Source organism: Eurypyga helias, unplaced genomic scaffold (genome assembly GCF_000690775.1).
Source record: "Eurypyga helias isolate BGI_N326 unplaced genomic scaffold, ASM69077v1 scaffold30005, whole genome shotgun sequence".
Lineage (NCBI taxonomy): Eukaryota > Metazoa > Chordata > Aves > Eurypygiformes > Eurypygidae > Eurypyga > Eurypyga helias.
The window spans coordinates 3,000-15,813 of NW_010253854.1; the positions used below are offsets into that span (position 1 = coordinate 3,000).

At 58.5% G+C, this 12,814-nt stretch overlaps 2 protein-coding genes across 2 annotated transcripts; one reads left to right on the top strand and one right to left on the bottom strand.

Moving 5' to 3' along the window:
- Position 1: 1 nt before the first annotated feature.
- TSPEAR (thrombospondin-type laminin G domain and EAR repeats) lies at positions 2-9,056 on the top strand (the record flags this gene model as incomplete). Its single annotated transcript, XM_010152810.1, has 11 exons — positions 2-178; positions 265-503; positions 626-716; positions 1,294-1,450; positions 1,845-1,976; positions 3,511-3,743; positions 6,197-6,383; positions 7,468-7,697; positions 7,996-8,183; positions 8,515-8,616; positions 8,903-9,056. Coding segments are annotated over 11 exons (1,890 nt in total), but the record flags the coding sequence as incomplete, so codon positions are not given.
- Positions 9,057-11,255: 2,199 nt separating this feature from the next.
- Positions 11,256-12,119, bottom strand: LRRC3 (leucine rich repeat containing 3). Its single transcript, XM_010152811.1, has one exon. The coding sequence runs from the start codon at positions 12,117-12,119 to the stop codon at positions 11,256-11,258; it is 864 nt and encodes a 287-aa protein (XP_010151113.1).
- Between the last annotated feature and the right edge of the window lie 695 nt (positions 12,120-12,814).

The following is a 12,814-nucleotide window of genomic DNA, read 5'->3' on the forward strand; positions in this document are numbered from 1 at the left end:
CGGGCTCGCCCGCGGCATGAGGGTGCTTCAAGTGCAGGGGGTGCTCGGTTTCCAGCTCACTGCCTCGCCGGCCCGCACCCTGGGCTTCCCCGCCTCCCGGCTCTTCGTCCACTGCGACCGCTTCCCCGAGGAGTTCTCCATCATCGTCACGCTGAGGGTCCTCGGCGTCCCCACCAAGGTAAGTGCCACCGGCCAGGCACAGAGCTGGCACAGCCCAGCCCCGCAGCTCGCAGCATGGAGATTTGAGTCCGTGCCCTCCCGCAGAGAAACGAGTATGTCTTCACGTTGATGGCAGAGGAGAGCCCCAGCGTGCTGGTGGGGCTGCGCTACGCCCCCGACAAGCTCCACTTCCTCTTCTGGAGCCAGGAGCGTGCTGGCGGCTGGCAGACCCGCGTCACTTTCCCCAATGTCTCCCTCTCCGACGACCAGTGGCACACACTCGTCTTGGCCGTCTCCGGCCATTCCTTCTCCCTGACGGTGGACTGCAGCATCCCCAAGGATGTGTAGGTTGAGGGTGACAGTGGGGACTCCAGAGGGCTGGCAGGGTGATGTTTCTCAACCAGCATGTCCTCCAGCCACCCGCAGACTCCATAAAATTGTCCCCTGCCTCTTTGCCCATCCATAGGGTGGTGGAGACGCCATTCCCAGCCTCTCTGTCTGTGAAGAGAGCCAGCTTTTACCTGGGCAACCGGAGGAGAAGGAAAGGCATCTTCACGGTAGGTGCCCCACATGTGGGGCTGCCCTGGGGCACTCGTGGCTGGCTGTGGGGTGAGCTGCAGGCCCGTCTCCGCCACCTACACTGTCAGGGCTTGGGCCATGGCGGAAGCAGCGGAGGTGGCTGGGGGTCCCGTTGCTGGGCTCGGTCCCCGTCTGGCTGCAGTCGTGCCGGGGCAGTGCTGGCGACAGCCACTCTGGGGCACAAACATGGTTTTTGGGGGACATTGCCGGTGTGGTGGCAGAAGGACAGTTGGTGATGTAGCCTTGTTGATTGGGGCAGTGCCTGATCCTGGCTGGTAGTGAAAAGTGGAGGCGGCGATAGCTGCCTGTGGCTGAATCCCTTGCCAGTGCTCCCCTTGCACCAGCTGTTAAATGGCCTGGGATGGAGATTCCGGCAAGCTGGGCATGTCATGAGGATCTGATAAATGTGCATGAACCCCACTGGGGTTCCCACAGCCCAGGAAGGAGGGCAATGAGCAAAAGTTGGGAGGGAAACGCAGGGCACAAATCACCTGCAGTTTCCATTTCTTGATTTTACTGAACTTGCTCTCCGTCCTGCTGCTCCTGCTTTCCCAGGGCTTGCTGAGGCAGCTTGTCCTGCTGCCAGGAGCTGATGCTACCCCTCAGATATGCAACGCCATGAACTTCAACGTAGCGACGCTCTCCGTCCCCGCTGTCCTCCAGGATCTCCCCGTGAAGCCAGCGAGCAACGAGGTGCTAAAATACCCCTACGGTCAGTAGCTCCCCGCGGCGTGGGCTTGGCCGCCCTCTCCCTTGGTGAGGAAGGCTCTTTGCATGGGGCTGGGCACGGAGCGGGAGTGGAGGGGAAGTGGGTGTCCCCAGCACTCTGTGTGTGGGGTGGGAGCCCTGTCTGAAGCCTTCCTGGAGCACAGGGATGCTGCTGTCCAGGTCCCTGGCACCCACAGCGCTGGGCTCATGCCGGTAGCCCCACAGGTGCCAGCCCCCAGTGTTTTCTCAGCTGATGACTTCCCAGCTTGGTGCTGGGATGCTGTTTCCCTAAAATGAGATGGGGATGTCCAGCCCTCCCTGTGTGCACAGAGATGAGCCTCGCCGCTCCTCTGTCGCATTTACTAAGAGGCGCCTGCATCGCTCCTCTCCACACCCAGAGACCGACACGAAGGTGACGCTGGGGTCCCGTCCACCCTGCACCAAGCAGGAGAAGGCACAGTTTTGGTTCAACGCCTCCCAACGAGGGCTGTACCTCTGCAACGGCAGCACCTGGATTTCCATGCTGGAAGGTACTGGTGTGTCATGCACTCTCGGGGAGAGAGGGAGTCTCTTGCAGTAAAGGGGGAGCAGAGATTTGCCCTTGATAGCAGAAACCAAGTGAGGCAACAGCAGGATGAGGGGGCTGGGGTGTCCCCCTGCCTCTCCCCTGCCTGGCTGGGCTTTGCTTTGCTCTCGGTGCCCATGTTGACCCTCCCAGTGCAGCTCTGGATTCAAGCACCTTGGTGAGCCAGCTGCCTTGTCACTCACACAGAGCCCGCGTTGTCTGTCACATTATCCACGTTGTCCATCCCTCCTAGGGCTTCTCTGGTCAGAACCAAGCCCCTGGTCTTCCCAAGTGGGACAGCTGGCTCCACAGAAAGCCATGCCCGGGGTGCTGGGATGCTGGCTGGGATGCTCCCTGCTGCGGGATCCAACGGCACAGGTCCTCACGGTGCCAAGGTGCTTGCAGGGTGGACAAGAAGGAGCAGAAAGACCCATCAGCTGCCAGAGACCTGAGGGAGCAGTGGAAGCATGGTGGAGGCAGGTCCCGATGTCATCCTGGCTCTAGTGGCCTTTATGCAGAAAATAGTGGGGCAACATTGGAGCAAGAAGGTGGCAAAGCAACCAGAGCCGGGAGGGATGGGCATTATTCGATAACAAAACGGATTTGGCCCATGGGTGCTCTTCCACTCACTCCAGGCAGTCTGCCCAGGATCCCTGGTGGAGACAGGGAGGATGGGGCATGCCCTCAGCTGAGCCATCCTTCCCCCTCTCCTGGGGTTTTCCTTACGCTGGTGCCTACGTGGTGGGTTTGGATGGGGTCTTTGCTCCTCACAGGAGCAGTGGCTGGACTCTCCATCCTTCCCTACCTCTGGAAGTCATCAGGATTTTTACCGTGTCCTTGTTTTCCCAAGGAGACCTTGTGCTCAGATCTTGCTGACCTGTGCCCCTTGGTGCCACCAACACCATCCCTTCCTGTAGCCCTTCTGCTGCCGTTTGTCCCTTCCCGTGCCCACCCGCTTTCCACTGGGGCTGCTGTTGGCACTCCTGTTCTAGTTTCCAGCATTAGTTCTAAGTCTTCTCCACCTTCTTCCAGAGCTCGTGCTGATTCCAGACAGAGAAAACACCTGGTGTGGGGCTGCTGCAAGTGGGTGTGGGGGAGCCCGGCTGGTATCAGCAGCCCAGGCCAGGCCCTTTTGCTGTAGGTCTGCTCTCCTCCTCCTCGTTCCTTTAGTGAAGATATACCAACCCACTTCTTCAGCAGCAAGCAAAATCTGTGGCACAGGAGACTGCCTGGCAGAGCCCTTCACAGCCCTGCCCTGCGCTGGAGAGCAGGCGGGGGTGAATGGGGCTGGATGTGCTGCTCAGTGAGACCAAGCCAAGCCCTTTACCATCCTCTCGGGTTTGGGACCTTCACCAGTGACACCGGGACGTTTGTTTTCCCCCCATAAAGCTCCACTCAGCAGCAAGTGCCGCTGAGCCTGATCTGCGATGCCACGTGGGACACCTCTCCAAGCAGGGTTCCCCAGGTTTGACATCACCCCTCTGATTTTTGTCTCCTAGTCAAACAACGGCTGGACTATGTGGAGGAGTACCAGAACCTGGTGACCAACTCGGAGACGATGGGTGTCGAGGTCTTCACCATCCCCAAGGTGGGACTGTTCGTAGCCACTGCCAACCGGTACACCCCTCCGGGATCAGCCATCTATAAGTGGACCGATGGGAAGTTTGTGCCCTACCAGAACATCCCCACCTACCAAGCTCAGTCCTGGAAGTATTTCACCATAGGAAAAAAGGTAAGTCTGCCTGGAAGGTTCTTTCTGTGCCTTCGTATTTCAGTGTATTAAACTGCAGGTGTGCAACTCCGGCTTCTCTTCACCTAGCCCTGAGTCTTGGGCATGGTTTGGGGGGTGAATCTTTCTCTCTTGTCTTGGACAGGGTCATGCTGATACACATATTTAGCCGGTGCGGGGCTGTCCTAGGGATTGCCAGCTGCTCTGTTGCCTGCTCTGGGTTCATTTCTAGCAGGCTCTGCCTGTTCCTGCTGCAGATGTAGTGAGTGCCAGTGTCCAAATGTCCCCCGCGCAGAGCTGCAGTCTGACCTGGCCCTGGTGTACTCGTTGTGCAGTCCCCACCCCGGCGCAAGGGCTGACCATCCCAGGGAGCGGGTTTTGCTGCAGTTCCCAGCAGGAGCTGTGAAGCGAGGCAGGAGTCACCTCAGGCATGGCTGCGGCGTTGCGCTCGTGGACACGCAGCTTCTGATGTGGGAGCACAGAGAGAAAAGCCCTCCCTGAGCTCTGACTGTGGTGGGCGTCCTGCCACGCAGAAGGTCTGCCCTGGTCTCAGAGATCTACCCGGGGTCTTAGAGAGCCATCGGAGCCCATAGCTCCCTCCCAAGACTTGCCTTTAAATCATTCCAGGACTTTGGGGTCCTCTCTCCTGCCCTGGACAATCTGCCGTGGGACTTCCATTCTTCTTCAAAGTATCTGCCTGGTTCCTCTCCCTGGGGCACTAATTCTCACTTTGCAAGGAGCCCCGGTCCAGCCAAACAAACATCCTCTGAGAGCCAGCTCTGTGCAGAGCTCCCAGGGGAGTTTGCATCATTCCCCCTCTGTCGTGACCCCTCTGGCTTTGTCACCTGGTGCACAGCAGGGTGGCTGCAGGTCTCCCCCATTGTCAGCCGCATGCTCTGGGGTGCAGAGGGATGGGGTCCTCTGCACCCCCAAGCACCCCTCTGCACCCTGCACCTCCATCCCGTGGAGGGATGGTCCTGCCTCCACGCGTGATGGCACCGACAACCCTCTGTTTGGGTACAAATGGGCCACGTCCCCCGTTACCTGCCTAATGGTGGGGCCCTGCAGAAAAACTGGTCAAGCCCCAAAAATGCAGCTGTGTTGCAAAGCTGGCTTTGGGCTGAGAACACACCTGCCATCCCCAGCACTGTGCCTGTCCTGCAAAGCCCTGGCTGCACCCTCATGGGCAGGAGAACATCCTCAGCTGGGTTTATCCACTGATGGGAACCACCTTGGGACTCCCCGGTGTAAGTCTGGACTCCCAATACCCCCTTGCCGCGACGGCTGTGGGGTCAGAGATGACCACTAGACTGGAGGGCCAGCTCCCTGTGACTCCTGCGCAGCGAAGCATTCGTGTTGGTGTGGATAAAGGCTCACATCCTCTGGGTTTGCCTTCAGGTCTTCACCGAGAAAAGCTCAGACTTACCAGGCAGGAGGGCCCCTCTCCTGCACAGCCTGGGACAGGTTTCTTAGCTGGGGCCAGGACAGTTCTCCAGAGTGGCTGGGGACAGGGGCAGGTGCCCTGCGTGCCTCTGCCCATGCATGGCATGTCTCTGCATGGAGATGTTGCCCACATCGGTGTCGCATCAGCAGCGGTACAGACCTCTCCAGTTAGCCCAGGTTACTCGCACATGTTGCCGGTGAGATGCACCCCTTTGGGGTCAGCACCTTGTTACTGCACCAGGACCTGCTGACGCTCTGCCGGGGTGGGGTGAAGAGCCCCAGAGGGCAGGGCCAGGGTCTCCTGGTGGCTCCTGTTGCTGGAGTGTTGGATCCAGGACTTTCTCTTCCCACTGAAGCCATGTTTCTGGAGATGTCCTGAAGGGAATCCCTGAACTGGGGCTCGCTGGGAGAAGTGCCCAGCGCTGGGGACGCACCTTCCCTGGAGGGATGTAAGGACACAGGACAGGCCACCACTGAAGGGAGAAAGTCTCCATCCCTGGGGGTGGCTGAGCCTCAGCCGAACAGAGCCCTGGGCTGGTGCTGACAGGGGTCCTGCACCAGGCAGGAGATCACTGACACTTTTCTCCTTGTGTGCTATAGCCAAACTGACTTTTGCTGCATGCCTGTCCCCAGGATTGCTTGGATCTCACTCCCCAGCCTGCTTTCCCATCATGGCTGTACTCCCCATCCCGGGGGCTGGGAGGGTGCAAGCGGCAGCACAACTGTCCCTCCGCTCAGCTCCGAGTCTCCACCCTGCCCCAGCACTGCTGCTGCCATGCACAGAGACTCCCCACAAGCCACTGGATCCCCATCCTCACTTCGGGTGCATTGTGCTGCTTGGGGGCTGCTTGGGGACCCCTGCCAGCCAGGGCCCTCTCAACCCACCCTGATTACCTCAGTCCCTGTCCCTGCATCACATGGGCACCTGCCCCCACCCATCCCACCTTCACCCGTGCTTATCCGCAGCCCTTGGAGAGGAGAAAACCAAGATGTCCTGGCTTGTTATTTTTCAGATCTTCCTAGCAGTGGCTAATTTTGAGCAGAATGACAGGGGTCAGGAATTCTCTGTAATATACAAGTGGAGCCGCAGGAAAGAGAAATTCATCCCGTACCAGAGGATCACCACGCACAGCGCTAGGGACTGGGAGGCATTTGTCATTGAGGGAGAGGCTTTCCTCGCAGTGGTCAACCACAGAGAAGGTACCCAGCCCTTATATTCCTACCGGCCCAACACAGCTGGGGCAGACGGCCCTGCGTTGATGCTGGGGACCGGGGTGCCCCACTGCAGGCACCCTGCTCGAGAGCATCCTCCTGTTGTCGTGGCAACCCTGCAGCTCCCTGCGCATCATCTGCTGGCATGCAGGGTAAAGCTGGGGAGTCGGTGCATGCAAAGTCGGGGAGGTGGTGTCCCTCAGGAAGCTCCAGCCCTTGCAGACCTTCTCATTTTAGGAGAGAAAAGCGCTCGGGGAAGTGGCTGGCACGGTCCCCCTCCAGGTTTCTGATGGCAGGGGACAGTGGGGATGGTGTCTTTGCTGAAGCTCTCTGTTTCTTATCATTTGTTTCCCTGATGCTACATAACATGGTGGGGTGGTAAGGGCAGCTGCCTGGGGTTGCAGGGACTGAGCACCTTGAGGAGCCAAAGCCTTAGCCTTCTGAGCAGGTAGGAAAACAAGGGAAGCTGTGTGAGAGCCTGCTGGGCTTCCTGCTGCCCTGGGCACCCTGCAGACAGGGTCCAGCCTGAGTGCTTGGCGTGGGGCAGGCTGCAGCTTCCCCTCGCTCTGGAGTTCATGCTATCGGTAGGGATCGGTGCGTGGAGGTCCCTGGCCAGCTCAGCACTCGGGAGCTGAGCACGGGGACTTAGCAAAGGAATGCTGAGAAACACCAGTGCGGTGCCGTTCCAGCTGTGGCCCTGTCCCAGATGTGCGAGCTTGTGTGCAAAGGGTGACAGTAGCTCCCGATGTCGGTAGCTTAGGGACTCAGTGGGGACTGGCCCAGTCAAGCTTCTGGTGTGGGGAGAGAGCACTCTCCCTTCCCTCCTTCGCCAGGGGCTGCCACAAATCATCCCTGCGTGCTCGGGAACAAGCTGCCAGCGTGTTCGATGGGGATGGAGGCTCTAGGTGGTGATGGGGTCTCTTTGGCTCCTTCTTGGGGAGCAACTGGCCACTAGCAAACAGCCTTGCAACCTGCTGGCAAATATTTGCCTGGCTGAACCTGTTTCTGGGTCTTGTTTAAGTGAGCCAGGTACTCCTTTTCCTCACCGTGCACGTTTGTCTGTCTCCCCCAGGGAATAACCACAACATAGACAGCGTGATATACAGGTGGAACCCCAGGACAGGATTGTTTGAAACCAACCAGACCATCCCTACCTCTGGAGCCTACGACTGGGAATTTTTTACCATCGGGCCATATTCCTTCCTGGCTGTGGCTAACACATTCAATGGCACATCCACTAAGATCTACTCACACATCTACATCTGGCTCAGTGGCTCTTTCCAGCTCTTCCAGTCTATCCTGGTAAGGTCGAGCCACTGATTAAACCCTACTCCTCGGTCCCTGCTCTGGGTTTAGACAAGTCAGGGAATAATCACAGAGACAGATGCTCATCAGTCCTCTGGGAAGGCACTGATAGCTTCCACTGATTATTCCCTTGGGATTGACCAAGTAAGGTTTATTTTTTCCTTTGGAGGGTTTTAGGAGGGGGTAACTTCCCTGCTGCACCTCCAGCAGGTGTCCCCGCTGTCACCTCACAGCATCCTTGGCTGGCAAAGGCTTGTCCAAACCCAGCTTCTCGGATGGTTTCTTTCTCCCTCAGACTTTCGGTGCTGCTGACTGGGAGGTCTTTCGTATCAGGGACAGAGTCTTCCTGGCTGTTGCGAACAGCCACAGCTATGACAGCGGGATGCCGGCACCCTCTAACTTCTACGCCATCAACTCCTCCATCTATGAGCTGAACATCACTGCCCAGATGTTTGTCAAATTCCAGGACCTCCTCACCTACAGGTACCTGTGAAAAGAGCGAGGGTGCTTCTCAGTGCACGTCCTTCCCCTGCGGTCTCCGGCAGAGGCCATGCAGGTTTGCACACTGCCAGGGACCCAGGCTGGCGGGGAGGGCAGGGGTGACAGCTCCTTGCCACTGAATCCCAGTGGGACCTAGGAAAAGGGCCCTGGGTTGGGAAAAGGGTGGATTCCCTTTCAAGAACAGCCTGGGAAGAGCAGGGTTTTCTGTGTATCATCAGGGGGGCAGAGATTGGGGTGGGGTGGGCTCAGCCCCTTTCTCAGCTGGCCACAGAAGGGCCACCTCACCTGCCCCTCTGCTTCCTTCACCCCCCAGTGCCCTGGACTGGGAGTTCTTCTCGGTGGGAGATGACTCTTTTCTGGTGGTAGCAAACTCCTTCGATGGCTTCACCTTCTCCGTTAACAGTATTATCTACAGGTACTGCTGCGGGAGGAGGGCAGGGCTAGAGGGGTGGGGGGATTGTTGGCAGCAGGAACAACCTTGCCACAAGCCCAGCGTGGGGGGTCTGTGGATACTGGTGCACCTGCCCAGGGAGGACAGACAGGCCTGCTCCCTGTTTCTGGATAGATTTATGGGCAGGAATGAGAAGCCCCAGTGAGGGGACATCACACTTTGGACCACAACAGGGAGGTGGGAGATGCCAGCCCCATGGCTTTCAGGTGTCCAGCTTGTGCCCCAAGAGCTAACCGTCCTCCCCGTGCAGGTGGCAAGGCTATGAAGGCTTCGTAGCAGCTCACCACCTCCCCACTGTCGGCTGTAGAGACTGGGAGGCATTTCACACCGCCGAGGGCTCCTACCTCCTCTATTCTAGTGCCAAGGAGCCGCTTTCCAAGGTGCTCAAGCTGAAAACCACCTGATGTGGTTGAGACCTGCTCAGCTCGTCTCCAGGATCAGGGCGAGCTGGGCATCGAGCTGAAGATAGACCACAGTGCCCAGGGATGGCCACAGTGTCAGCCCTGCGGCTGGCTGGTGATGTGCTCCGCAGGATGGGGAGGAGGAGGAGGGGAGCTCCAGGGCTCCCTGCAGCCCTGTCCTGGGGCTGACAGAGGGGCTGTGACCCTGCTTTTGTGCTGTTTCTCCTGCCTCACTCCAGAGCCATGTCCTACCCAGGGTGCCTGGAGCACAGGCACTTACTTCACTGGGCTCACCAGGACCCTGGAGCTTGGCAATCTCCAGACAGGAGGGACCCAGAGGTGCTGTTGGTTGAATCCAGAGCTTGTGCAAATCGAGGGAAGAAAGAGACTGAGCGGAGTGTGTGCTGCCAGGGCGGGTGCATGGCAGAAGGGGGGAGATGGCTTGTGAGAAATTGGGGTGGCTTCAGGCTTGGCTCTGGCTGCCCAGAACCTGGGGCTGCCATGCTGCTGAGGACCCATCTGGTTTGATATTGCACGCCCTACTTTGTGGCCATCTTCGGTGGCCTCACCACCCCATCCTGCTGCTGTGGGTGCCTGCTTACCTTTCCAACTCTGCCCTGGCCAGTTTTGGTCATCCTCACTGAATGACATGTGCATAGTGTACAAATCCATAGGTGTGTAATGGGACCGATGCCGGTCCTTGCACCCTTCTTCGTGAGGTTATAAAACCTGCTGTGCATCGGGACCAATCCTGCTACCATGGGTGTGGGAAAGACCCCAAACTGCTCCAGGTGATACTGTGGCTTCTTTTCTCTTCTTCGCCTTTATCTGGGAAACTCTTTTGCTTAAACAGAGCTCTAATAAACTGTATGCGCACAGCCTCCATCCCACATCCAAGCTGCGGGTACCCAAGGGGCCCATCGTAGAGGCTCCTCTCCACTCGAGAGGACCCTTGAGCCACCCTTGAGCCAGACAGGGCCATGACTGTGGCCACAGGTGGCTCACGAGTACGAGCACAGCAGGTTGCTGGGGTGAAGAACCCCATCCAACTCCTCCTGCCCAGGACCCTCTGCCTCTCACAACCAGCTCAGAGCATCACTCAGCTTTCCCCAGCCCTGAGTTTCCTGCTAGGTTTCCCCTGGTGTTAGGGAGCCCACAGGAGGTGCCACCCCTCAGGAAGGGGCTGGAGGGGAGTACATCCTTGGCCAGCCGGGGGTCCAGGCCTCAGAAACCCACTGTGGGAGATCTCCCGCCTCCCCCAGCCCCAGCTGCAGCTGGCTCTGCCTGGAGAGACCATTTTCTTACTTGTGAAACAAGGCAGAACTCAATTTGTTTCCATTGCACTGAGCCACGAGCAGCATCTTTAATTTGGCCTGGAGGAAAGGCAAGACAGGGCGAGACGTACCAGATGCGATGCAGAGGCGCCATTTGGCCAGATGGCCCCTGCTCAAAGCAGGCTGGAGAGAGGGTGGAGGGGATGTAACCTAATGGGGGTCACTCTGCTACATTGAATTTAGGCTTGTCTGCTTTGGGAGAGATTGAATTAGGACAAGCACAACACCCTCAAGCAACATTGCCCTTCCCGGATGCCCAGTTCCCAGTGAGTGCAAACCCTGAAGGCTTTTCCTATGTGCAGGGCTTTATTAAGTAATCAAAGGTTTGGGAGATCACCCCCGGCTTGCTACTGGCAGGCAGAGCTTGCCGAGATGCTGTGCAGGGGCTGGGGCTGATGTCCTGCTCTCTGCAAGGTGGGTCTCTCACTGGAACCAGGGTGGGGTGACCCCACTGTACAGAGCAACCCATCCCTCTGCACCCCAGGCTCCGGGGACTTCTTGGCGCCACACAAACCCCCACCCTCATCTGTTTCCCCCCAGGGGCTTATTCTCTCCAAACCACATGTACCACGAGCACATGGCTGGGGCTGCTTTCCCTGCAAGCCCAGCTCTGGCAGGGAAGAAGGGGGTCTGCGTGCAGGGGTCCCTCCCCAGGAACCTGGGCTCTGTAGTCAGGTCTGTGTGGGGTGTCCTCCCCCACGTCGTTTGCTCAGGCAAGGTCCAGCATCGCTGAGGAGCGGGGAGTCAGTGGCACTTTTTTGCAGGACTGGAGCAAGCACTGGAAAATCCCATAGAGAAGCTTTGAAGCCCACCAGGTGGCCACTGGCTCCCTGCAAAGAAGCTGGGAACAGGGCAGCCCAATCCTGCGCTAGAGGGCAGTGCTGGTGGTCTCTGCACGGCCCTGGCTGCTTGGCAGTGACTTCAGGTAGTCCACGTGCTTGCAGGTGTCCTCTCGGTTGTGCCGGACATAGCAGATCACGTAGACGATGACCATGGCAAACCAGCCGAACATGGTGATGAACATGGCCACGTCCGTGGTCCTCTGACGCACGCTGCAGAAGTTGACACCCGCATCCAGGACCTGGAGCAGCGGCTTGCCCACATACTCCTCGCGGGGTGCCGTGTGGCAGGTGATGTCCTGGACGGAGTCGGGGTCCAGCCGCGCCTCCCACAACACCTCCTGCAAGGCACACTCGCAGTGCCAGGGGTTGTTGGCCAGCCGGAGCTTGGCATTGAGCGCCAGCAAGGCTTCCTTGGGGATGCTGCGGATGCGGTTGCTGGAGAGGTCGAGGGTACGCAGCCCGGCGGCCACCCCTTTGAAAGCCGCCCGGTCGATCTTCTCAATAGCGTTCCTGGAGAGGTCGAGTTCCTCCAGGTGGGAGAGGTGCCTGAAGGCATTGCTGGGGATCCTGGTGATGCTGTTGGCGTCCAGCTTGAGGAACACGGCATCTTTGGGGATGTCCCTGGGGATCTCCTCCAAGTGCCTGGAGCTGCAGAGGACGGCCTTTGCCCCTGCCCGCTCCGTGCATTGGCAGCTGGGGGGGCAGGAGCTACCCCAGGGGACGCAGAGCAGGAGGCAGAAGCAAGCTTGGGTGAGGCTGGCCGCCGGCATGGCCGGGAGGGTCATCTTGCACCTGGCCCGCTCGGCATGGCTGCTGGCGATTCCCTGGCGTCTGCAGCAGCTCCTAGGCAGCAGGGAGGCTCCTTGGTGCTCTGGCAAAACCGCAGCCATTGCTGGAGGAAGGTGGGGAGTGGAAGGGATATGACACGGCATTATTTCCTGACGCCACTTACGTCTCATGTGTAAGGTGCCCTGGCAAAACAGTGGGAGGCTGGGCTCAGGAACCTGGAAAACAAGGGTGGAACTGGCTACCATCTTTTCCAGCACAGCTTAACTTGATTTAAAGTTAATTATACCTGGACATAGAGCTGCAGAATTAAAAACCCTTCCCTCCCCCCAGCTCCCATCTCTGCACTGACCACCCAGGCAGGCAAAGGGTGCTGCAGGATGGGGGTGCTGAGACGGGCACAGCCTGGGAGCTTCTGCCCCAGCCTGCTGCCAGTTTCCACGTGGGATGCAATGATTTGCTGCTGGAGAACAGTGGCACTAAATTCCTATCTCACCAGCCCCGAGTGTTAAAAAAAAAGATGAGTCAGACTCCCCGGATCATCAGACTGCCTTAATCACCACCAGGTTTTTAAATAACAAGATGTGGAGTTCTTTAGCTTTCCCTATCTAGTCCATGAGCTGGTACAAGACACGTTTCCAAGGGCTTTGCCCAAGCAGGGGTGTGGATCCCCAAGGGTCAGCCCAGCCCTGCTGGGGATAGGGCAGGAGGGCCACCTCCCCTCTACCCTTCAGTGCTACTCACACCTCTCCTGCTGCCCTGGTCCTGCTGAGGGGAAGGGATCCCCAGAGCGGGGAAA